General features: G+C 37.1%; 1 protein-coding gene across 4 annotated transcripts; it reads left to right on the top strand.

Annotated features, from left to right (window-relative positions):
- kcnip1b (Kv channel interacting protein 1 b) lies at positions 1–25,947 on the top strand. 4 transcript variants are annotated; one of them, XM_044139618.1, is made up of 9 exons: positions 1–230; positions 660–907; positions 19,381–19,505; positions 19,594–19,663; positions 19,785–19,855; positions 20,506–20,613; positions 20,697–20,801; positions 21,367–21,429; positions 21,977–25,947. In XM_044139618.1, the coding sequence occupies exons 2-9, from the start codon at positions 820–822 to the stop codon at positions 22,022–22,024; spliced, it is 678 nt and encodes a 225-aa protein (XP_043995553.1). In that variant the 5' UTR covers positions 1–230; positions 660–819; the 3' UTR covers positions 22,025–25,947. The 4 variants fall into 4 exon arrangements, with proteins under 4 accessions (XP_043995553.1, XP_043995554.1, XP_043995555.1 ...); XM_044139619.1 differs by having other exon boundaries at positions 96–230; positions 724–907; XM_044139620.1 differs by having other exon boundaries at positions 121–230; positions 727–907.
- The last annotated feature ends 939 nt before the right edge of the window (positions 25,948–26,886 follow it).

A 26,886-nucleotide genomic window follows, 5' to 3' on the forward strand; every position in this document is an offset into this window, starting at 1 on the left:
GAAAGCAAGGGAGCACAGACGCAAGGAGGGAGGAGGGACCACCAAGGAGGGAGGGAAGGAGAGGGTACGGTGGTGGCTGCTGGCGCTTTATGCAGTTTAGTTCTGCTCAGAGCACCTTCACAGCCTGCAGGGCTGCCTCTGCAGTTCAGGGGAAATCCTCACATGGAAATAACAGCTGCACGGGGGAGAAAACATTTAGAACAGAAAACAAGAAGAGGAAGGCTGGCAGGGTGAGTAAAACTGGATGGGACGACTGTTTCTATCTCCTGGCGAACAAACTTTGAGGCGGATTCAGCATGTTCTCCCTTTGGAGTTTCTTTAAATATTTTACTTCTCCTTTGCTTTAGTTTCTGCTGCAACAATTTACTCCTTCAGCACTTTGTTTCATGTTTGTTCGAACGTTTGTGCATCATTTGCCATCTCAGAGTTATTTTTGAATCTTTTTGGCAACTGTAACATTAATTTGTTTAGCTGTCTGTAAAGTGTACCAAACACTGTGTGCGTGCAGGTGCATGAGTGTTTCAAGTGTGATTCTTGCATTTTATGAGTGTGACAGTCGGTTTAAGCTAAGCAGGCTAGCAGGATGTTTTATTGTTGCTATTAATAACCTTATTCTGTGGAGGAGAAAAAAAAAGTGTATTTCTGTTTCTCTCCAAAAGGACATCTCATCCCCTGACCCCACCTGATGATCCCACGATTCCCTGACTCTGGTTCTTCTTGCAGCAGAGTTCGCGTGCCACATTTCGGTGGGGTCATTTTTGACTTCTTCAGATACCTTGGTGTAAACCCGCCCCGTCCGCCCCTGCCTCAACCCCCACGATGGCTGGCTGTACCAGCCGCTGCAGGCAGGGGGTGCAAAAGCTAATTCAGTCCCTGCAGAGACTGGTCTCAGGAACCCTCACTAAAGGTATGGTGGCTTTTGGCTTACGCACTTCCAAATTTCTCAACGTTTTGTGTATGCAGTCTGTCTTATTCAATGTTCTCCCATTATCATCAAATCCTAAAATAAGCTTTATGTGAGTCATAGACAACTCTTTACTGCGACCATTTACAATTGGAAACTCCTGTTTACCTGTTGTTGTTTTTTTTGTTTTTTGTTTTAGTTTGGGATTGATAGCCCAATCCGAAGTACCTCTTAATCCTCCAAATAAGACAAAGGGATCTGTAGTTTTCAAAATATTTCAGTGCGATATGCATAGGAATACATGTATTTTAATTTGATTCCCCTAAATGAAATAAAATCCAGAAGAACTGTCTTCAGAAGCCGCAGAGATCCACAGCTCAGGAGGGAGAATCTGTCAGCAGGACAGCAATTAATCGAGATCTCTACTAATTTTATCTTTATTGGACGTTATAAAACTTTTAGCCCAGCTTAGCCCTCCAATGTGTCATATGGCAGTGGCAGCATCATTCTGTGTGGAGGCTTTTCTTCAACATTATTGGAAAATCTAGTGAATCTCGATGCAAAGATGAATGGAGCTAAACTTGTGAAAATCCTTTAAGACAGCCAGTTTGAATATACTAATATACTTGAGAACAACGTTTCAGCTTTTAGCAAGATGATTCTGAAAAATAAAACTGTGATTCGGTTGAGAACAGTGCTCCACTATGACCAAAGACAATCAGAATTATGCTGACTTTGAGAATGCCTTAAAATAACAAGCAATGTAATGAAACACCAAGTAACAAGACGTTTGGAAACAACATGGTCGGGTTACGTACCACTGAACTTCAAACTTATCAATCTTTATGATCAACTTTTTGGGTTTGTTTTACAGGGTGAGACAAAGGTTAGCTGAAGCAACTACTGGAACACAACACAACGCTTAGGTGCTCAAATGTCAAATTACTAAAACAATTCATATTACTATATTACTTTTAAATGTTTCAAGTGTCTTTTATAAGCGTATTAAGTGCAGGATTACATCTTACCTAATTGTTTGCTTTGCATGGGACACAGAAAGCTTTGCTCTAAGTTTTTGGCCACACTTACAAAAAATGTTCAGGCTGACCAAGCTAGTGGTGAGCTCATGCCCTGAACGTTGAGTTGAAAGTTGATGTCCAGGAATTACGTCCTTCCAGTCTGACTGAGCTTGGTGCTTTGCAAAAAAAAAAAAAAAAAAAAAAAAAAAAAAAAAAGAAATGAAGCAAATTTAGGTGCAGAAAACTGAGAAAATACTTGGCAGCATACCAGCAGGGAAAGGTCAAGTGATTACTCAGAGGGGCTGAATACAAACACACAATCATGAATCTCCCCAATGAAAAGTTTCAAAACCATCCATGATTTTTCCTCTACTTTCAGATTATGGATTACTTATGCCATCTGAATATGATAAGTAGTACACCAGGTGAAATCAAGATGAAACTGAGATTTTGAGGTGCTTTGAGAGAAAAAGCAAAAATGAAACAAAAACCCACAAATTACTTCAACTCGGGCCATGATCCCCCCCTTAAAAATATGTACAGATTGCGAACGAAGTTACTTATTAACTTTCTTCTACTTGCCATGCAGCAACTTCAGTGTGCAAAATGTCTAGCTCTATACCCACCAAAATGTTTCTCCCTGAGATCCGTCTGTTAGATGTCGGCTGCACAATTTCGCAGGCCAAACAGCTAGGTCACATTAGCGTGCGTCCCTGAGGCAAAAGTCGTGGTGTACTCTAAAAGCTATGGCCCCTTTCTTCCTGTGACATCTCATCCAGTAGTTAAAAGTTACTTTCAGTGTCATTGGGAAAAAAAACTGAAATGATGAGTCAGAGAGTCATGCTGCTCTGCCCGCTTTCAGGGGAAGACTGTTTGTTCCAACCTGACTTTTAAATTCAGCCTATGTAAATACATGGCATATTAAATCATTCCAAGTCTGCAGGCAGTGCATAATTAAAACCAGCTTCGCTTTGGGGATTATTCCACATATAAACAATAGCGGTGTGCATTGAATGGAACTGGGTTCTGATACAACGCTTCCTGCAAAAAAAACAAAAACTAATGAGTTGACTGCAATGTTCGCAAACTGCCTTCGCATTGTCAACCATGACATTCGATTTTTAATGCAGAAACTAAATTTTTTATTTTTTTTTTTAAAGATGAAAAGGAAAAAGTACTTCACTTTTCTGCTAGGATACAGCCTCCTCACACCTTCAGGGTTTTATGTGGGTGAAGCGGCTTCATATACGCCGAGCCAATTCCAAACCTGGATTTGCGTTAAGGAGCTTAATCATCACTGCTGGAACTGAGTAATTAAATGAAACAGAATGGAATCCAAAATAGCAAAGCTTAAAAAAAATAAATAAATAGATTAAGCTTGCAGAAAGATGTTCTGTCTTTATTTGTCAGTAATCCTGTCCTGGTCCTTTAAGCACGAATAGCTGATGAAACAGAGTGCCAGTCATATTGAACATCTGCTGCCATGATGCTGTATCTCTGTGTCAGCGCTTAGCACTGTTTTGTGCATTGAGGTTTCAGCCGCGATCGACCTCCTCTGGAATAACGGTAACTTGTGCACAGAGGAGCAAAGGGAGACTTTCATTACGCTGCTGCATCATTAAATATTCCAGCGTTAATGAAGTGCTTTTGGCAAAACGAAGAATACACAAATAGTAACAAAGTGGGCAAAAAAAATGGTCAATTACTTTATTCCATAGTGATAAAATAATTGGTTTTGGTTAAAACAGCCGCATTTTATTCATTAATAAATATGCATACATATTGGATAATATGTATAATGATTATGTGTACAGTTGAACTATTTAAGTATAGCATAGTTCTTGCTTAACAGTACCAATTTTCAAAATTATGAGAACATATAAAAAAGTATTCAACAGGAACCCTGATATCAGAGAAATTCACACCTTGGTCAAAAATGTAAAGCTCTAAAGCTGTGTCAATATCTCTCTGATAAAGACTTAATTAAACCACAGTATGACTTGCTCTAACTTTACTAAAGTGAGCTGTAGGTTCCTATATGCAAAAATTGGTCTGGCATCTGTGGTAACTTTTGAAATTTGTCTCATAGCAATCACATTTTCTGTATTTATTGTGATTTAAACCAACACAAGGCAGTACAGGACTGGGAAGTGGAAGAAACACATTACAGGGTTCTTCTGAAGTTTTGTGGGAACAAAATTCTGAAAAGTGCGGCATGCATTTTTATTCAGAGCTTCGGCATCTGTCCTTTTCAGAACCACCTCTGCTACAATTAAAGCTCTAAATTTGCTGTGATATGTCTCTACCAACATTAAACACCTAAAGACTGACTTTCTTTTGTCACACTTCTTTGAGAAATAATTTGAGCTCAGTCAGATTGGATGGTAAGCATTTGTGAACATCAAATGCTAATGCTCTGATTTGAGATCAAACCAGCTTTCCTGATCCCCTGTTCGAAGATTAAAATCCCAACACCAAGTTTCACAGTACCGAAAGTGTGTTCAGGACGATGTTCAGTGTTCATTATCCTCCAGACATAACTCACGTGGGCATGGAAGTTCAACAAAGTCACATCTAGTTTCACTCTTCTTCAACCTTTCTGAATTTGTCCCCAAAGTATTGTCTTACTATAGTAAGAAACGTTTAAGTTAAATTTGCAGAGTGCCTAACTAATAGTCACCCAAACAGCAAATTTATCCTACCTGAGCGAGCTGTTATCTTTGCAGCTCCTCCAGAGTTACCATGATCCACTTGGCTGAAGAGTTCTGGAAGCTCTCTAACTGTTATGACCTAAACGTTACTTTAAACTCCAAGCAGCTGCATTTCTTTTGTGATTACACTACAGACAGCTAGACTAAACGTACTACTTGGACTTCTGGAATCAAATACATAGAAGGATGTGGTTGTAAGGTAAAAAATAAAAAATAAAAAAAATGCTAAAGATTAAAGGGATGTGGATACTTTTGCAAGGCACAGTGATAAATGTTTAGCTGATAGATTGATAGATATTCATATTCTAAATTAAATGATTCATGCAGGCTTGAAATCTCGCTGTGTTTTTTTATTGGGGCTTTTGTAAATTGGAGGTTGACCTTCTTTTGCCTGCTCTCACTTTAACATTGCACAGCTTCATCTCTACAGACTGCAATGGAGCAACGGCACATGATTACATGTGCATGGGAGGAAACAAGAAAACCGTGCACACACGACACACAAAAGCATTCTATTCAGTTTTCAGAACTATGACGTCTAGTTAAACACGATTGCATCCATGGTGTGTTATTTCTTCTCTTTTCTTTTCTTTGTTTTTTTGTTCATGCATAAACTGTAATCATTATATCTGTTTTTTTTTTTTATAAAAGAAACCCTGCTTCTAGGTTCTCCATCATGAATATTCATCTTTAGACCTTTAGACAGCAAGCTGAGCTTTCCAGAGCTAGGAGCAGAGGCTGATGATTTGCCTTAGGCCTGAATCTGACTTGGCACGCATTGTTATTGTTATCTTCTCGGTGATATGCTGTGCTTTGTACTTTGGTGTCAAACGTTTTTGAGCAAATATTTTTGCTCATGTAAGCAAAAGTTCATTCAAAATTGATTTTTTTTTTTTTTTATGAAAAACCTGTGATTGAACTAGAAGAGCAAAAGCTGGTTCCCTCCAAAAACAAAATCACTCAATTTTAGGGCTTTTTAAATGTGATTTGAGTTCCTAACATCAGATTAATTCAGGGAGGCACTGAATTAAAATGTGCCTTACTGATAATTATCAGTGTGTGTTTCAAATAGAGCATAACTTACCTGCAATGGTTGCACTTTTGTAGCCCTTAAATACATTTTTTGGTTTACTTTAGATGTCTAGGAGTGCAAAAAAAATTACATTTGTTCTCTCCCGGTGCTGCATAGACATCTTTACAATCTATTTGGATTCTTTCTTCCAGTCTGTCAATTTTTTTTCTACAGCCTATTACATTTCTTGTCTATTTCATCACAGCATTTGCTGTGGAACTGCTAAACAAGATCATGGACTTGCGGCTAATCGGTTTGGGGAATCTGCCATGTTTGTTCCTCGCAGTAATTTCCAAGTTCAAGTTATGCTGAAGTTGTAAGTAGACAAATCAAAATGTTTGCTCTTAGCGTTCATTAGCTCGCAGGATTCCTTACATCTTCCCCCGGCATCTCAACCTGGTTAAATTTTAATTTTCTCTGGGGTGTACCCGAACCAAAGTGGACATTTGTTTTGAGCGGGGCATTTAAGGATGAGTGCGTCATCAACCCCCGCCTGTGTTGAGTTTGATTTTGCAAAAGACTTGGTCTGATTGATGGGTTTATTCGTTCTGTCTAACGAAACAAGAGACACATTTTCCGCCTTGGGACAGGTTGATTTGTTTTTGGTTATTTTTCTTCTGGTTGACAAAATTTGGATTTGAAGACAACCTTTTGAAATTAAGCTACCCTTTGTTATTAATATTTGTTTATTGATCCAAAACATTTCAGTGTGACATGAAGAAGAAAAAGAAGAAGAAGTTTGTAATTCTCCATATAGCAGGGTTTGTGTCCTTTCCCGTCTACTTTGCAGTGGTGCTCCAAGTCCCATTGATCTATTGAGTAAAATGAGAAGGATGTGACTGTAACAGCACATTCAAAGGAAGTGAATTTCTTTGAACCCTGCAACTGCTAACCCACATTTTAGTCATTAACAGTGAGAGTAAGCTACATGAATAGGATGACGTATTTTTTTATTTATCACAGCAAAAATCATTAGCTTTTAAAAGAACTACTTTTTTTTCTTCCTTTTAATATATTCATTTGACATCTTTTCCTCCCTTCACCCACGCACCACCTGCTGTCTCATGTTCTCATTCCCCGGTTAAGTGAAGTAACTTTTGGCAAAAACATGCTGGAATCATGTAGAAATCCACACTCTTTGGCAACACCGCTAGCCTTAGCTGATAGAAAATTTGGATTTTTCAGAATAGTTCAGAGAAGAATCATAAAAATCAATGTGACACACATGCCAGCCCATGCTGGGCTCAACAGAGGAAAAAGAGTTTTAAATAATATTTTTAAGTGTGTACTTTTAAATTTGTGCGGACGGATTCTGATGTACGACACAAACCCATCAGTGGTGGGATCTATGTTGAACACAGATCTACAGCCTCACCAGTCCTTACTCTGTCCACCCCCAGAAAGACTTTTTTTTATTTTATTTATTTATTTTTTTTTCACTCCACTAGGCTGTTACAGCAGTGGATTGCAGCTAACAGCGAGCGACTTCGCTTTTAATTTTTTACAACACCTCTCTACATGCTTTTATGTAACCAACCCCTCCAAGATTTATTTATATCTCTTGCAGATGCATCCTCTCTGTGTCTGTGTTTCAGATTTTTTACTTTAGCTCCAGGTTTTCTTTCTTATTGTTTATGTTAAACATTTCTCTTTGTGTAGTTATTGCACACACATAATGGTGACCAGTGGGTTATGTGTCGTACCTCTTACTTCTTGTATGTTTTGAATAAGTTTTTTTTTTCTTTTCTTTCTTTTGTCTTTGGCAGATTCTTGCTCATTTGTATATTTAATTTGACGTTGGTTCATCTCCAGTTGGTGGATTCTGCTGCCATCTGTTGTTCATTAACTAACACTACATAACAGAAACTGTTTTTCTAACTGAAAATCAGATCCTTCACTAAAACCCTGAAAGTAAAAAATTTTTTTAATTTTTTTTTTTTTTGAGAAGGTTGCTTTTTTTAATAATTGCTTTTGTAATATTTTATTCAGCTATTTTATTCTACAGAACCGAAGTAGTGACACACTGACCCACATAGAGATTCTTGCAGAGGGGGAATTAAGCATAGATTACTCTAAGTAAGCCAGAGTGATCCACTGGACAGATGTGTGATATCTGGAGCACTTTGCAGCCTGTCACACTGCAGCGTGATGAGCTGTGTATACTCTCATGTTTTCTGTATTTCCCGAGGTCCACACAACAAATCAACAACTACACAGAAGATGAAATATTAAAAAAAGAAAAAACAAGACAAGAACAGCACCTTAAAGTATTAGGGTTTACCAGGATTTACTCTTTGTTCTTTGAGTAAATAATTTATTTATGTAATTTTCAGTTCAGGAAATAGACACCATTGTCCTAAAAAAAATTGAACTTGTGGGAGCAAAGAATTTTTAATCAATAGGGTTTGATATGACAGCACAAACTTTGCAGCTCTTTAGTAAATGCTTTCCACAGGGTCTAAGGACTGTGAAGATACAATTATCAATAAAAAAGTGGATTTTAATGAGTTTCACAACTTTTTTTTTTTTTACAATTAATTAAACCTTCCATGCTGCTGCAAGCTAACGCCAGCATCTCATATAAATAGCAGCGAGGGAGTTCAGCTGTACTGACAACTTTGTCCTAAGCTTTGACAAATGGAGGAGGTAATGAAAAAACGTGGAAGACGTATTGGAGGCCTGTTTCCCCGTGACGCTGCAAGGTCTGACATCTTTAAAGAAGTCAGTAGCATCTGTAAATCTCTTTAAATTAGCAGAGCTGTTACCAAAAGAGGGCATAAAACATTTTTACCACTTTTGGAGCTCCTCTCCTTAGACACGTCCGAACCTGAGGCAACATTCACAGCGCGCCGCTGTCTCTAGTGTGTAATGAGGTTAGTTGTGCTAATTAACAGTCAGCTGGTGTTTGGATCTTTATTGCATCTTAAATTTGTTCTTGCCGCTGTTTGTCGTAGATATAAACATGCAATAATTGCACTGCTTGATCGTAAATTGGGGGAAAAGATCAAACTACTCCAAGCATAATTCAAACACAGTGATGATTTATTACACATCGGAAAATCCTTTAAACATTTATATTTATATGTATATATATATTCAGTCTCATTACATCCTACAAGCCCCAATGTGATTAACACCATCATGTGTTTTATTAGGACTTTATGTAATAATCTAACACAAGATATTGCATAACTGAGAAGTGGAATGAAAAGCATAAATGGTTCTGGATTTTTACTAATGAGAAAAGTTACTTCTATAGAATATCAAGTGCATCTCACTTCCTGTAGAAGTCTCTTAATTAGGCCTGTTGAGGTTTAAAGGGTTAGTTTATAAAAAATAATACCTTGTGGCTCCAGTCCTGAAAGATGGATGACTCATGTAGTTTAAAGAAAGCAATAGCCAATCCCATTTGCAGTTTCAAGTCAAGAGAAGGAGCAAAGCCGTGGCAAGATTGTTTTGCTTTATGTCCTATCTTGTGTGTTTGAACTTTTAAAATGGGCAGATGTAAACATTTTTAGGTGGGGTTCTCAGCTATTTGCAGATTTTAGCTTTCTGCAGGTAGCTGTTGTCCTTGGGACCATTGTATGAGAAAATGTAAAAAAAAGTGTACAGCTATAAATACTCTTGGAAAGGAATTCATTTCCAAACCTTCATCTATCAGGTTATTACATGATTCTAAAGGTGTAATGTTAAGAAACCCTTTGCATTAGCAATCAGAGATTTTAACGTACCCTGCAGGTTGGAATCAAATTTGCAGCTGTGTAGTGTTTTTGAACATACAAAGTCTTCCAAAAATAAATAAATAAATGTAATATCAGAACAAAGTATTAAGCAAACACTTAGAAAACAATAACATCTCAAAAAACTTTTTTTTCCTGTTTGAGCCTCTGCAATTCTTTTGTAGCAAGAAGAGCAATTTGGTTTAAAAATCAATATATTTTATGATAATTTGTCATTTTCCCTTCAAGGAAATATAATGAATATTTCAGCTGAAAATATATGTAATTTTTTGCATGTAGTTGAAGTTGTTAACAAAGGACGAATGAAAAGAGAGACAGCCTATTTTTTTATTTGAATGTAAAAAAAATGCAAAAGATGTTATATAACTTAGAAAAAATGATGTGTAGACACACTGTGGCAGAGCCATATATATCTGAATAATGAATAGCTTTATATTTAATTGATGCAGACGTGTTAAGTTTGTGCCTCAGCTCCACCTCAGTAATCAAAGGGATTGCCCCAATAAAACCACTCATGCAAATGCAAACATTAGCTGGTAGTCAGTGTAATCATTTCCTTTAAAGGAATAGTGACGAAAAGGTTAAGCCTTAAATTTTAATCTAGCACCAGTAGTTCTTTTCCAGTCTTCAACAAAAACATGATAAAACATAACACCACTGGATAAAAACTGCCCTGCATACATTTTTCACCAAGAGTTTTTCTTTTCTCTTTAAGCCATCCCCGACACCCACACACTGGCATCCACTCATCCTCAAAAACGCACAAAAAGAAACACTGCAGGGATGTAACATTCCCAGTCTGCAGTATTTTTGAATGGAATATTTGGAATATTTAAGCTGTCTTTTGTGTTTCCCCTGTTCCACGTTGAGCCTTGGCTTTCACCTGTGTCCAAACAGCAACCCTAAAATGTCTATTCAAATGTTGGTGTTGGTATTATCAAATGAGTGCTAAAGATCTATTGTATGGTACAGACTAAATTATACAACACTATAATGTTTTCATTATATAAATGTGCATGTTCTTGGTAGTGTGTCTCAGTCCTGCAATCAACTGTCATCCCAGCCTGTGTGTGTTCATGCAGCTTCACGCTCCTTAAACAAAATGGTTCTGAGTGAATAGAGTAGCTGAAGAGAAGGTTATGCTATTGTCCAAACAGAGCAAGGACACTCTGCCATCCATGTATCAACTGTCTGATATTAATGATGGTTAACATATAAAAAAACAATAAAACTGTTCCAATTTTAACATAGCGTCTTGGGTTTATGTAATCTTCAATAACAATTAAAGATCATTACTGAAATTTAATAGAAGATGCCGCCCACCTATTGAGTCCCATCGAGTGTGGCGTCCAGCAGAGACCAGAGAGGCTGTTAAGTTTATGAGTTTCGTTTTGAGTGATTACATTGATTGTTTTACCAGTCCGCCCACGTTTAATGACTACCCCACCCGCAGAATCAACAAATCGTCACTTTCTAACAAAGTGACGTTTTCGCAATTCTTTTTTAATGCAACTGCTTCAGGGAGTTCAAGAACAAAACATTTTACTCGTATGAGTGTATAAAGTGTTGCAAAGGCATTTCTAAGGCTTTCCTACTCCAGTAAACCACCATGAGAACTATTATCTACAAATGGAAAAAAAAAAGAAGAAAAAAAGAGGTCAAGCAAAAAGCCATAAGCTTCAGCGAAATCACAGCAGTTGTCATTGGCATCAGTAAAGGTCAGGTTTCAAGAATCAACGATAAGAAAGAGACAAAGCAAAAGTGGCAACGCCAAAGCCCATCTCACATTTGCCAAAAAATATTTTAATGATCCTGAAATCTTTTGTTATAAATGTTTTCTAGACTGACAAAAGAAGAATAAAAAATAAAAAAAAATAAAAAAAACTAACTTGTACGTCCTGATATATGTGGTATAAAATTAACACAGAATCTTGTTATGAGATTCATAACAAGATTCTGTTTTAAACATGAATGATTTGGGGTTGCTTTACTGCTTCAAGACCTGAACGACTTGTCTACAAAATCCTGAACCTTATTTCTCAACGAGAAACCCTGCTTGATCTTAAACTCACATGTAGTTGGTTTATTCATCCCAATAAAGTTGAAACACACCATCCAGTCCACCAAAGTCTGGATTTGAATTTGGCTGAAAAACTTTTCGATTACCTAGCCAAACCATTTCAAATGGTGCAAAAAAAAAAAAGAAGTAATTTTCATATTGCAAATGTGCTTTATGTCAGTTGTTGCTGCAAAGGGTTGCAAAGCTAGATATTAGGTTAAAAGGGCAATTACTTTTTCATTCAGGTCCATATTGGTTTAAAAAAATAGAACAAAATGACACCAGATAAGGTTTATATAAATATTTTACCAGTTGGAATGTGTGACTTCTGAACATTTGTTTACATAAATGTTTTTTTATGTACTTTTCTTAACCAAGCGTTATAAAAGGAAGCAAGTATTTTTATTTTGAAGTTGATTATTTTACTTGTTCAGACCGACTGTCTACCTATAATTAGTTCCTGAACTTACAAAAGTGAGTCTTCACAGAAACCATATATCTGCAACCTCATTGGGTTAACTGTCTCCTTTATGGAGCAAAGTGTCAACTCTAGCAAGCACTGAATGGAAGTCAGCCTTTATATCAGAGTTTGAGTATGCAACTTTTCAGAAGGGAAACAAAACAAACAAACATTCAGGTATTATTACCATCAGAAAAAATTGATCGGACAGGTAAAATGAATTAATGAAAGCAACAGTGACAGGGGTTTTCACCCACCAACCTCTCTCCTGTCAGCTGGCGCTTTGCAATAAGGCGAGTGCATGAAGATGCAGCTCGGAAAGAAAACATTAAAAAGAAGGGAGGGGGGGGCAAGCCTGACAGATGAGTGGAGTAGAAGCACAGCACAGAGGGAGTGGCGCAGAACGGCTGGAGCGAGCTCGTTGGTGAAGAGTGGGATGGAGGGACAAGGGTGGGGAGGAGGGCATCAGGAAAATCAAGAGAGTCCGCTCAAACCAGAGACAGAAGTGAAAGCTTCTGAGGAGACGTGAGAGTGGGGTAAAAGCCCTGAGCGAGAGGGAGAGTGAGGGAGAGCAAACCTGTGGAGGAAGCCAGAGACAGGACGACAAGCTGATAAAATATAGTGGACTGATAACTCTGAGGGGGTTTTTCGGCCAAGCAGTTTTTCACAGTGACAACATGGGAGCAGTGGTGGGCACTTTGACCATGCAAACCAAACAGAGGAGACCATCAAGAGGTACGTCAAGACTTATCTGAGAGAGACACTATGAGATGCCTAGAAGTCATTTTAGGCACGTTGGTTTAATGTGTGTTTGCTTGAATTGTTGTGAGACCGGACATAGTTGTGTGTCAGCAGAACCGCTTACATATGTTTATGTAAAAATGTTGAACAACTGGATTGAATTCTCATGTGTTTTGCACAAGAAAGCCTGTGTAATATGATTATTTGTTTAAAGAAAGGTCTAGTCAGAGAGTAACACTGGCTGCAGAGGTGCAACAATTAAAGTGATTGAAGTCTTTGACTGATGTAGAGTTGTGGTAATGACGGTGCTGATGAGACTACAGGATGCCGAGATGTCCTTGACAAGCACAACACACACACACACGCCCCCTCCCCGACTCTGTGATTCTGCGTGTGTTCCTGCCAGTCAAACGTGTCAGCGAGTGTGTGCGAGCGAAGAAGAAACGCGCCACAGAGCAAATGAGAGTTCAGGCGTGCAAATTAACAGGCAGCTCACATATCGTACCTCTTCCTGGCCTTATGCTTGAGAAGCCAGTTGTCATGGAGACTGGGTTGTAAAAAGGCACAAAGGAGAGTGCAAACACAGAAGCCCCACCAACAATGACGCTCGCAGAACTGATCTAGGTTAAAATAAGGGGGGATTAGAAGGGCACTGAGAGCAAAAGCAAATGTGAAACCTCACAAGAAGAGGGTTTTCGTTTTGTGATGTCTTTTAATCTTGTTTTGAGATTTCCAAAAACATTCTAGCACACCAGGTCAGGTTGTTTCTCTGACTAAAGTACTCAGTTTAAAAAAGTGTGTCGTGTCCGCTTTTACCGAGTTGTCGGAGATAAGATTAGACAGATAAGACTTCTTTCCCTGCATGAGAAATAGTCAATGCCAGCGTAGGAAACAGGGCACAGACGGATGTTTGTCTCACTTGACACAAACATAAAGCCGGTCTACATTTAGTCCAACTGGTGGATACATCTGTGGTATTAAATTTGCCAGAAATCAGAACACAATTTGTAAAAAAAATAATAATAATAATAAAATAAAATAAAATAATAATAATAATAAATGTATTGTTGATAACCTTGGCAGATATTTAGCAACAGAACAATTTAAACACTTTTAAAGGAAATTATTTAACTAATTTAAAGGACGTACATTACCATTTTTATAACTTTTTCTTTTTTTAATTCTCCTCTTGTTATTATTATTTTGCGTGTCCAAAATTTGAGAAATAGGCAGAAAAACTGCAAAAATAGGGACCTATGAACACATTCAAAAGTTGACATCAAGAAATGATCTAATTTATGGAGTGTTGAATAAGGGCATCACTGCGCAGCATCTTTGACCCCCAAGGCAAATAGTAATACTTTGCCATTTTTATATAAACTCATAAAACAAGAAACATGTGACGATTTATTAGTCTGAGAGCAGCGGCATGGAGACCTAACAAGCCGGGATCCTACCCAGAAATAAAAAAGCTCTCTGTGACAACCTTAATTTATTATTAATTTATGACAGAAACTCTAAATTCTTCCGGCATTACAGCTAGACATTGCAATTCCATGGGTTTCTAAAGTTGCTACTTTTGCCAGTGGGCATAGTGATCCTGCTATAGCAACTTTGCCATTAGCATAGCCTACATTATGCTACCACAACACTAGTCAAACATTTGTCTGTGTAAATGGACCATTGTACTTGTGAGGGGTTAACTATAGCACTGTAACACAGATCTCAAAACATTATTCCCACTCTGTCTACAATTTATTTCCTCATCACAATATGTCATTTGGCCCTAAAATGTTTCTTTGAGTTAATGCTGATCAACTTGTGTTTGAAAGGGAACTTCAATTGCTGATGTACAAGCCAATTGGCTCAAACAGTTATTGCCAGTGTACTTTACAGGAGGAATGTTCAGAGAGTGTTTAAATGATTTCTTCAATATCAAGATCTGCAGTCATCGGGCGACTTTTTCTAGGACAAACAGAAAAAGAAAAAAAAATTGCTAACCTCAGATTCTATTACGGCTGTATAATTATATCGATTCTACGATTTTTATCAATTTTTTCCACCCTTGGAAGGTATCAATTTTTCATCCGGGAGTATGGATAGTTAAAAGACGGTGCAAGCCTATGGACCCCTGCATAGGCTTGCACCGTCTTTTCAATGTCTGGTTTGTGAGGATGAGGCAGCAAGACTCTGCCTCCCCCAGTCTCACTTTCAACTTGTGCTTAAAGTATACATTATAGACTACACACCAGTTTTTAAATTCTGTTAATAGGCCAAGTAAAACCGAGTAATGCTTGGCTTTTTTTTAAAGGATTTTCCGATGCGTAATAAATCATCACCGTATTTGATTTGACATAAAACTTTGAGTTTTATGTCAAATCAAAAACGGTGATTTGACATAAAACTCAAATCACCGTTTTATGTCAAATCCACATGAATTAAATGACAGAAACTAATTTTCTCATTGCATCTTTGATTCATTTTGTGCAGCTGTAGACTCTTAGACTCTGTCCAATCAGAGTCAGGTATTGAGTAGTTGGTGCTTTTAATCAGTTTTCAGTTAATTAAATCCAAATCTATGGAACACAAAATGTCACTAAAATCCCTCTGTGCTTCTAAAATCTTTCAGAAAATCATAAAACTCCACCGAATTGTATCGGATTGTATCGTTTGCCAAATATCGTGATACATTTCGTATCATGATCAGAATACCATATATCATATTGTATCATGAGATTATTGTATCACTACACCCCTAGAGTCTATATGCTTGCCAATTAGTCATGTAGTCTGGCTGCTAACTCAAGCTATCTGTGCTAACTGTAGAGCCAGCAGTGTTTTCCTTTTCCCTCGGCTTTGACAAGTTTCCTTGTTTAACAATCCTGGAGCAAATATTCTTTCCAGTGGAGTGCTTATTTTTATAAAGTGAGGAGAAACTGAATATTGCTACATATGCTTGTACAAATATATTCAAAATAAGAATGTTACACATTGCAATATTTAAAAAAAAATTCTTTGTTTTTCTAATACCGGTACACTCTATCTCTGTGATCATCTTAAGATTTGCAATCATTAATATGAAAATATTTAGGATTAGGAAAGCCTGTCACAGAATGTAATTTCACACCATAAAAATTGGGTAAATGAGGTTAAAATATCAGCAATTACTTTAGCAATGAAGGCAGAGGCAACCAGGACGAAGTGCAAACAGTACCATGAGGTACTAGACAACTTACACATGATCAGCAATCTAAAACATAAGGTTCAATATTGTTTGCATTGAACTAAATGAATGCATGAACCCTTTAAATTCTGCAGAGGTGGCTGAGAGATTGTAAATAACAGGAACTAGGGCATTCATTAGAACAGCACCAAATGAAGCTAAAAAAAAGTCAAGATAAAGCCAAGAAGTCATGTGATAGGGAACAAAAGACAATGTCCAACAAATCAAATCCAAAGATTAAAAAGCAGAAAAAAGTGGCAGCAATACATATTTTGAAGAGTTGATTAGGTTTAGACATATTTCCCTTACTTCATTCTCTTAAAAATTGACTACAGAAGTTACTGAATTCATACAGTAATTTACTCATTTACACTGGAGCGTGATTCCACATGCTGGCTCAGAATGGGATACCAGCTCAGGGCACATCGCAGTGCAGCTGAAAATGAACAATTGCTGCCTATTACGGGAAGGCTAAAGTCAATAACATGGAGGCTGGAACAATGTTTGTTATAGTAGCACAGGCATTCCTGCTGCCTCCTGTGTCTAAACCTACTTTACTTTGACACTTTTTCAGTAGCTGCCTTTGGTCTGTGCTTGGTTCAGAGAGCAGAAGGTGGTTTAGTTCAGGTGTCAATGATTAAATGGATGGGTTTATGGAAACATTCTCCGGTTCTAAACACACTCTTAGCATCTACTGTAGAAAGTTCTTTTTGCTTTTTTGCAAATACTAGGGCATTTTATAGTGAATTATTTTATTTTTCCTACTCATCAATTTATTAACCAGGTAGTAGTATTCTCACAAAACAAAACTGAAAATAACAAATTATTGTACAATTTGTGGTTCAGATTTGCCGATTTACCTATTCACAGATTTTTCTGTGGAAGGTAACTGGAAATGTAAGGGTATATTTGGTATGTGTACGACTTAAATAGGGGGTTATAAAAGTTTTCAGAGTTCTCCAGTGAGATTAAATTTTTAACCAAAACATGCCAGAAATGTGAATGATGCAGGTGATTAGCTAAATATGCTGTATTGTTTGACACAGAAGGTTTCGCTGATGTGCCGTCAGCTTGAGTTGTAAGCTAAAGTCACTCTTGTTGATTTTCTCTCATTTGGTGTTGAAAATAAATGGAGTCCATTTATTTCTCCCAACATCTTATTCAAATGCTTTTTAATGTTTTCATTTCTGCTTCATTTTAAATTCAATCAAAGCTATATTGTTTCATCTTGTGGCCCTTAAAATGTTTGTCTCTTTCTGTCTTGAATATGGTGACTAAATGTGGAAAACATTTGCACAGATCTGCAAAAATTATGCTACCATCCTGAAACCCTGAAATCCCAGCAGGGTGTGCCATTAACAACATAACAGAATTGATATCCACCTCTAATTATCATCATCGTGCCAGCATATAGCGCTTCCGTCCCACGGGAGGCTGATGAGGCTTTATGTATCAAGCAGCTGTTTTACTGTTAATATATTTTAAAAATCCCTTTTTGGAAATCAACACAGTTAAAGTTGGGAAAATGTTAGCATAATCTCCCTGCTTGCATTTTGCACTATTAAACAGTGAGACTCTACAAGGAGAAGATGATCTGATCTGGTGTTAGGCGCCTCCCTGGGCAGTGTTTTTTTCTGAAATCAGTGCCTTATTTTTTGTTGTTTTAATAAACATGTTTACTCTTGTCAAAGACATCATGTTTCTTATTCCAGCATGTGTTGTTCTCCCTGACTCCTCATGTTTTATCCCTCACCCTCCGCCTGTCTTCTCTCACCAGCGTAGTGCTGCAGCCGACATCTAATCAGTACTTCTGTTTCCTGTTTTTTTCTCACAACCCCGTTACATTTCATCTGCTTCTTCTCCCGTAAATCAAAGCTTCGCTGACAGCCGGTTCGTAGGTGCGTCGACACCTTTGTTGTTTTGTTGTGTTGTGAGATCGAACAGCCAGGCATAATAGAAGCAAAGGCGCAAGCTGCGTTGAAATGCAATCTCTGTGAGAACGAGAAGCTCTAGGACAGTATAGCTGGAGGTGGAGATAACACTGAGGGAGTCTTTGGGTTGCGAGGAACTGATATTGTGTCCCATCATTATGATTTCATTTTGAAACATTTTTGGAAGGGCAAACATTTAAGCACATTTACTCAGCGTGGGGAAAGATTTACTTTCAAATTTATGTTTTTTTTTTTAATCTATATATAAAATGACTGCCCCATTGATATCCCTCATTATTGTTCATTCTTTCATCCAAATGCATGCTCTCTTCTCTCTCAAAGGTTGTTTATGGGAAAGTTTGTTTATCAAATTTACATTGGGGTGGCCATGGAGGAAAGTTGAATTTGGGTCTAATAAATTACTTCTGTGTTTATCTGATTATATATTGTGGTTCATTGGAGAATGTACATGACATAAATGCTATCACTGGGCCAAAAGACCCACCAAGAACCAGTTTTCTGTTTTCTCACACACTTCACTCCATTTTTATCTTCAAATCCCCTGGTATTTTTAAAAACCTAATGATGAAATTTACTCAAATACGGTTCCTTGAGTAATCAGCCTACTCGATCCTTCATCATATATGCTGTATATAACAGTGGGAATGAGGTGAGGTTTTAAATAATCCACTATTTTTGTCCCATACCAAACCTGCTGCCATAAAATGTAGTCGTACTTTCATACAGCTCCATTTAAAGTCCCAGTAGCATTTAACAAAATCTACATGTTCATATTTTAAAGGTAGGAGAGCGAGGCCAGTCCAGTTGTTTTAAACTTTTTAATAATTGCTCTGACTGTAGATGTATGAAATTATCTGTAAGATCATTTCTAAAGGGTTTTTTCACATCTTTACAAGAAATGCCAATAAGTGTGTTCTGGATATTTGCTCGCCCTTGTGAACGCATCTGAGATGCCCGTCGCTGGATGTTTTGGCTGTGAGCGCTGACCTGCGTCCAGACAGCGCGACAGTGACAAACAGGACCCCACAGCACCGGCATCTCCTCACATCATTAACCACCATCCATCTCCGGCACACCCGATACTGAGCACCGCTTTCCCATCAATGAAACGCTTCAACTCCTGAGGGAGCAGTCGGATTTTTCATGTGCAAGCATGTGTTGTTCTCCCTGACTCCTCATGTCAGGGAAAACAACAAAACAATAAAAAATGAATCCTTCATTTTTTATTTTTTTTGTCTTTATCTCTGGTGTTTTCCTCCTTCTTCTGCTTCTCTCTACCTCTGTAAACACGATTTTCTGCAGCGTAATCAGATTTATGATGTTTTATGCCGACTTCACAGCCTCAAGTTTGCAGATTTTTCTCATTTTGAGTGTCTGAAAAGCTTTAATTTTCCTCAGAGGACCATATGTTTAATAAGCAGGGCACAGGTTTTGAGAGTAATTAATATCTTTGTGGGTTGTTTTTTGTTTTGTTTTTTGTTTTTTACATTTTGCTGCAGATAAATCAGATGATGAGCTTGAGATGACCATGGTGTGTCACAGGCCAGAGGGTCTCGAGCAACTGGAAGCCCAAACTAACTTCTCCAAGCAGGAGCTGCAGATCCTCTATCGCGGCTTTAAGAATGTATTTGCACACATTGTTTTGCTACATAATGGATCCTTCCAGCAAACCTCCAACTGACATTATTATTAAATATTATTTTCCTCCAAAGGAATGTCCCAGTGGAGTCGTAAATGAGGAGACCTTCAAGCACATTTATGCACAGTTTTTCCCTCATGGAGGTAAAAAGTTGTTTACACTGCTTTTTTTTTTTTTTTTTTTTTTTTTCCATTTCATTTTTTTTTGGTGTTGGTTTTTATGTACTGTATGCTTAAACATTGATTTTGTGATTGTTTTTTGCAGATGCAAGCATGTACGCACATTATCTTTTCAATGCTTTTGACACAACAAACAATGGCTCCATCAAATTTAAGGTAAAACTACAACTGAAAGCAGTTATAATATGGGTTAATGTTTTTCTGTAACAACTCCATCATGGCACACGTCCTTCCAGGCACATTTCCTTCCCTAAGCAGTACTGGTTGAATGGCTGGGTTTGTACCTCAAGAACAAACCCAGAACTAACAGTTTTAGTATTCAGACTGAACACATTAAAAATATTAACAAAATGGTCAATACAGTTGCAGGTTCATATACAAAACAGTTCAAGAGGAAGCATTTGGGCTTATAAATTCATTATAACCGAATGAAAAGTTTCTCATTATGCTGAAAAGCAATTTATAAGAAATACCTTTCTTCTGTTATTTCCCAACTCCTTGTATTCAGTCTGCATTGATCATCTTAAAAGTCTTTGGTTTCCTTTAATTTCAAACACAGAGTATGTCGTACAGCTACCTTGGCAAAATCTCATTCAAAACAAGTTTGGTTAAAGGAAATTTTGTTTGATGCTTTTACTTTACAAATATTGATTTACATCGAGTGTTTTTGAAGAGATAATTTGGGATCCAAAAAATACTACTGCTTTACTACTTACTTTACCTCTGTAGCCTTAGACACCCTACAAAATTGGTAAAAATATATATTTTTTGTGCATTCTTGTTGTTTCTGCTTGTCCTGCTGGCAGGACTTTGTGGTGGGCTTATCCATTCTGCTGAGAGGAACCCTGAGGGAAAAGCTGGAGTGGACGTTTCATCTTTATGACATCAACAGAGATGGATACATAAACAGAGAGGTGAGACCTCGCTACTTGAGCATTGTGGCTATATTAGAATTTAAAATGTTTCTCTCAACACGGCTTGAATTGTGTTCATTCAGGAAATGACGGAGATTGTAAGAGCCATTTACGACATGATGGGCAAGTACACCTACCCTGCTTTAAAGGGAGATGTCCCACAGCAGCATGTGGACGCCTTTTTTCAGGTTTGTTTCCAACATACATCCACAACATAGAAGAGGCAAGTTGTTATTAGAGTGACTGAACAAGGCAAGACTTTTAGCTAAAACTGACTCTTTCACAATGAAGAAAAAAAAAACAGTTTCAATGATTTTTCCTCCTGCCAAAACTTGCTGTTGAATGACTGAAATAAATAGCTCAGTTTGTTTAAGCTGCCTGAGTACATCTTTTCTAGGGCTGAATATGACACAAATCAGAAGAGAATAAACAAAGACCAAGTTCAACATGAGTCTCTATGCTAAAAAAAGAAAAACAGCTTGTCAGCCTGACATAGCCATGAGGAAAGAAATGTGTGGACGTCCAGTGTTCTTGAGGGAGGAACTGGACTCATAAACCTATTTTTAAGCTGCTTATTCAACAAAGCTTCTGGATGAGATCTTTGCATTGCTTGACAGTAGTCTGGAACCCCCTGCACACATTCTTTATTCTTTGCTTAGTCTTTGCATTTTATGTAATTCTTTACACTGTTTTACGTCAGCAAACTTCAAAGCAACCTTTAATTACCACTAATTACCCTTTATTTCCCTACAGAAGATGGATAAGAACAAAGACGGAGTGGTGACTATGGAAGAGTTTATTATTGCCTGCCAAGAGGTACGCGTTTTCCAACATCTGTGTGGCATATGCTTAAGAACAATAAGTAAACGCATAATGAAAGCTATCCTGTCATCTCTGCTTATATTTTAGTTTGAATTTGTATTTTTCTGATAATCATACATTGCACAGCTTTATGGGAAAGATCAATTCTTCAGCAGTTCTATGTATGCTGGTATGAATGCCCAGTTTTGAAATTTTTCTTTTGTGTGTCAAAGTTCCAATAATTTGCTTCTTTTTTTTTTTTTTTACATTAGACATCACTGTGCTTAAAGAAAACCTGTGGAAAAATTTAAACAAGCAGCTTAATGTAAAGATAACTTCTATATGACCCCAAACCAGGAGCTGTTTGATGTAGAGGATTACAATAAAAATCAATCCAGGTTGTTATCCAAGACCGACTTAAGTGACCTTGCTTTGTCAACTTACAGTATGTCCTATATTTGTAAATGTTCAGTTACTCAACACACAGTAGTGGTCATCTACTCTATTTCTTAAAGCAGTGCTGACGGTAAAACTCATCTATCCACCTTCTATCTCTCTGCAGGATGAAAACATGATGAGATCCATGCAGCTGTTTGAAAACGTGATGTAGGACAGCTTGAAATGAAGAAGACAGGAGCATGGCAAACCAGAGGGCTTTGTGTGTGTGTGAGTGTGTGTGTGTGTGTGTGTGTGTGTATGTGTGTTGGCGTGCACATGTGCCGTACATCCAGTCTATCTTCCTGTTTCTGCTCTCGCCAGCTGAGCTCTGGATGCAGCCAGAGCTTCCTGTGATGACACTAATGAGGGGACTGAAGTGGAATGCCCTCAGCCTTCCCGCCGCGTTTGGCCACACAGCAAAGTGATTAATGTGACAGGCGTTGAGCTCTGTCAAACAGATTGGCCGTTTATAGATAAAGATGCTCTGACATTGAAAGGATGCTTTGACCTTCGAAGAAACATCCCTTCCAGAGGTGGACCTATTTTTCTTTTTCTGGCTTTTTTCTATCCAGACTTACTTGCATGTGTTTGAGGGAAGAAAAACAAATGTCTAACTTCCTGATACTTGTCAAATTTTTCCTGAAACGTTTGCCATAAGTACATCCACATTAATTGACTCATACATCCAGTGGTTGGAAGGATCTAAAAATTTAATTTGCGAGTCTCTGGATTTAGTGATGCTTCTACATTCGTGTCGACTTGGCTGCTGCTCAGACCTCTCTGTCTTTTGCTTGTTGTTGTTCTGTGAAACGCCTGCATTAGAGAGTTCAAACGTTTAAGGTTGTAAATTATATAGACCTTACATGCTGTGTCAGTTCCATGTCTTTTGTATTTCAAAAGACTTCATGTCGAAAAAATCAAATGTGTATGATTTTTAATTGATAGCATTTTTATGAGGTGAAGTCAAAGCAAAGCAAAGAAATATATGTAATTTCCAGGGATTACATTATTTAACCAATAGTTTGTGATTTTCAAAGTTAAGTTGCGATAAAATAGTCATGTGCTCTAAATATTTCAGCTGCTGAAGATAACTCTTTTGACACTTTTGTCGAGTTAGTAGTAGCATTTCCCCTGAGGCTAAAGCTAACGGCTAGTCCTATATCCTTCTACTCCAGTTTTCATAAATGTCATAGTGAGAACTATTTTAATCCTCGTCACAATTAAACTGATGCAAGAGTTATTTACCAAAGAAACACAAGTAGCCTAGGTAGTGGAGTGTTGCCAACAATCCTCATTATCATAGCATGTACTTATGAAAAAACTTGTTTTTCTGGCCAGAGCATGAACTTTAAACTGCTTGCAGTTTAACACTGACTAGAAATTTTTACAAATGTCCTTTCTCTTGGACAGATTACACTGTCTGAAGATCACTGGAGCACACAGCCATCTCTCTGCATTTCTGCTCTAAATGACTGCATGCTTTCAGTTAAAAATCCATGTAACATAAGAAAGCATTCACAAAAAAAATCAGTATGGTGTTTTTAGGATTGTAGCAGATTTACGAATCTATATTTTATGAAGATTATTGGAGTTTTATCTACTATGTGGAAGTTAGTTAGCAACTTCATTTAATAATAATCCAGGTTGGAGGGTGTTGGACCAATTTAAAGATTTGTAAAACCAAAAACATCTAAATATTTTATCCAATCTCAAAAACTTTATAGGCCAGGAGAACACAATCTTACAAACCTTTAAACCTTTGTCATGTTTGGACTGGGCCGGATTTCCCAAGAAACAGATTCTTATTTATACAAAGTAGAATGGACGCTGTAAGGCACCAGTGATTTTCCTTTCCGAATCATGTATTGAAAACGGAGTTTAGTACATGAAAATCATGCACCAAACTCTGTCCAGTCAGAGTTTGGTAAAGCACCATAAAAAGCAAAAATATTATAGCAGTTTACGTGAAAAATATTTGACTGATTTCAAAACAGCCTTACTTTTTTATATTTACTCTGAGTGAAAACGCTGACATGTTTAGCTCTCAGCATGTGTTTCACACCCATCAGTGTCACACTGCCTCCTAGCAAAGATTAATGCATTAAAAAAATCATCTATTTAGCTCTTCATACTTACCCAATAGAAATATGGCAATGTTTAGAGGTTCAGACTATATCTGTTAGATAAACCACCATGATGTTTTTGAGATTGAAGTTGTTTATGACGGCCCACTTTAGTCTTGGGCCATTTGGGAGTAGCTATTAGCTTCAGCCTCCTGGACCATTTTACCTGAATTTATACTGTTTAAAAGACTCCAGATGAGCTATCTTCTGCAGATCAGAGGACAGATTTTATCTTTAAAATAACCTAACCTCAAAATGTCTGGGCTATCCTTGTGATATTAATTCAGAGGCCAGCATTTGGATGGTAGTGGATAGCTCATTTTGCTAAGTATAGAAGGGTGAAGGTTGTCAGAAGTCAGATTTAATGTCAGCTTTGAAATGATATGTCCTGACTTAATGAACAAGTGACACTGACCAAAACAATGATTTTACACCTAAAGTACTGACAGAACAGCACATCTATTATTGCTTTCTGTGAGTTTTCCAGTATTTGAAAGATAATAGAAAACTCACAGGCCTACAGTATTTTAATCACTGAAATATTAACTATTTGCTTTTTAAAGTCAGTGGAGCAGTTCTTTAGAGTGTGCTTCATCTGTGTGACATCCCCTCCCCCGCTGTACAGTATCCTTTGTTGAAACAGTTGCTATATTATATTAACAGAAGATTCATTTAAAGCCATAAAATAAATATTTAAATTATTTGATTGTTGTATTTTACTTTACTTTGCGTAAGCTGAACATCATAAAATATTCAAGCTATTCACATCATTGTGTTGGACAAGGGAATATGCAACGTTCTGCAACACACACTGCATAAATGAATAAATGATGAACACCACACAGAAACTCTGCATTTACAGTAACTAGGATGTGTCTGAAATAAATCCCAGATACATTTTAGAAATAAGACTTCCTCTGAATATTACAATTTGTGCACTCACAAGTAGCAGCTGATTTTGCTTGAGCTATGGCGTCCTCCAGAGTTCTGAACACTCCAAACAAAGATGTGTGCCTTAAAATAAATGGTTGTTATGAAGACTTGTCACTCGCTGCTCCAGTTCTATAAGAGTAAGAAATTATATTACCACACTTAGCACCCTCCTTGATGTGTGTGGTGGAAAGATAAACATGTGCCCTTCTTCCAGTTCCAGTTTTTTCAAACTGCTGTTTATTTCCCTACTTAAGGAGATTAGCACACATCCATTAGACTGAGTTGTCTTTACCACTTTGAAACATGAGTCAGAGAAATTGGTGGCTGTCAAGTCACATTTATGACCAGAGGAAACCAATATTCATAGGTAATTAATTAAACATTTCTAGGAATTCTGATCAACTTTGGAAAAATGACAGAACAGATTATAAAGATGTTTTAGGTACAGGTACAGCTTGTACAATTGATTGGAAATGCCATCTCATCTCTGAAGTGGTAGAAAAATCCGTTTGCTGTTTTAAAAGGCCTTCCTGCTGATATTTATTTTTAGTGTGATTTAGTTGTAAATAGCCTTATTAGTGACATAAAGTCTAAATAAGATTAAAAACAATCATTGCAAAATCTCCTGGCGATTGACACACAACATTCCACCATACAGACTTCCATTGAGTACATAGAATTTATTAAAAAAAAAATAAAAAAATTTGATTTGTTGTTTAAAATGTTTTCAGACTGCACATTAGTGTTAAAAATATAAAAGTATAATTAAATTATAATGCGTTTTCCATCCATCCATTTTCTAACGCCCTTCTTCCCCAGTGGGGTCGGGAGTGGTGCTGGTGCCTAGCTCCAGCTAACGTTCCGAGCGAGAGGCAGGGTATACCCTGGACAGGTCGCCAGTCTGTCGCAGTATTCTTCTTCTTCTTCTTCTTCTTCTTCTTTTTTATGGCGGTTGGCAAGCAACTTTTAGATGTGCATTACCGCCATCTACTGGAATGGAGTGTGGATCGGGACGCTAACTTTAAACACCCCCCTCAAAGCAAAGCAAAACAAAACAAAACAAAAAAAACAAACAAAAAAACAACAACTTATATCTTTTCTATCAATTTTGTTTTCTTGAGATAATTAATTAAATAACTTATATCTTTAGAAGTAGACATTTTTTCTAAAATATTTTGTAAATTTAACTGTAATTTATTTTCTTGTAACCGACTAACTAATTTCCTTCTCTCAACAGAATATTTTGTACAGAACAACAAAACATGCTTTACCGTCTCTTCTTGACCACAAAAATCACAACTTCCAGTTCGATGTTTTCCTATTTTAAATAAATTACTGTTTAACCTTGTATGTCCAAAACGCAATCTAGATATAACTGTTTCCTCTTTTCTATTTCGTCCCGTTCTCCTCATTGCACCAACTTTTCTTTGAATACTGTATAGCCATCTACCAGTTCTATCTTCCTCCCACTGTCTCTGCCATCTTTCCTTAACCTTTTGTTTAATAATAGATTTGATTTCTTCTTTACTAAATGGAACTAATATATCAATAACACTATATTTTGAAGCTTGTTTTGCATATTTATCTGCCAACTCATTCCCTCTTATTCCTATATGTGACGGTATCCATGTAAATATAACTAATAAACCCATTGCTTGAATTCTACAAGTTATTAACTGAATTTCTAATAAAAGATCCGGTCTACTAATAGCGTGATTATTTTTCAATGAATATAATGAAGAACTTGAATCAGAGCAAACTATGCTTCTTAATGGACGGACTTCCTCAATCCATCCTAAAGCTAAAATGATTCCCATCATCTCTCCGGTATAAACTGATACTCCATCAGTAATTCTTTTACATTTTTTAACTCTGAATTCTGGAACAATGAAAGATACCCCATTACTGCTATTTGAGTTTTTAGACGCATCTGTAAAAACTTGGACATATCCATAGTACTTATTATCTAAATATGATT

This window comes from Gambusia affinis, linkage group LG15, assembly GCF_019740435.1.
Source record: "Gambusia affinis linkage group LG15, SWU_Gaff_1.0, whole genome shotgun sequence".
NCBI lineage: Eukaryota > Metazoa > Chordata > Actinopteri > Cyprinodontiformes > Poeciliidae > Gambusia > Gambusia affinis.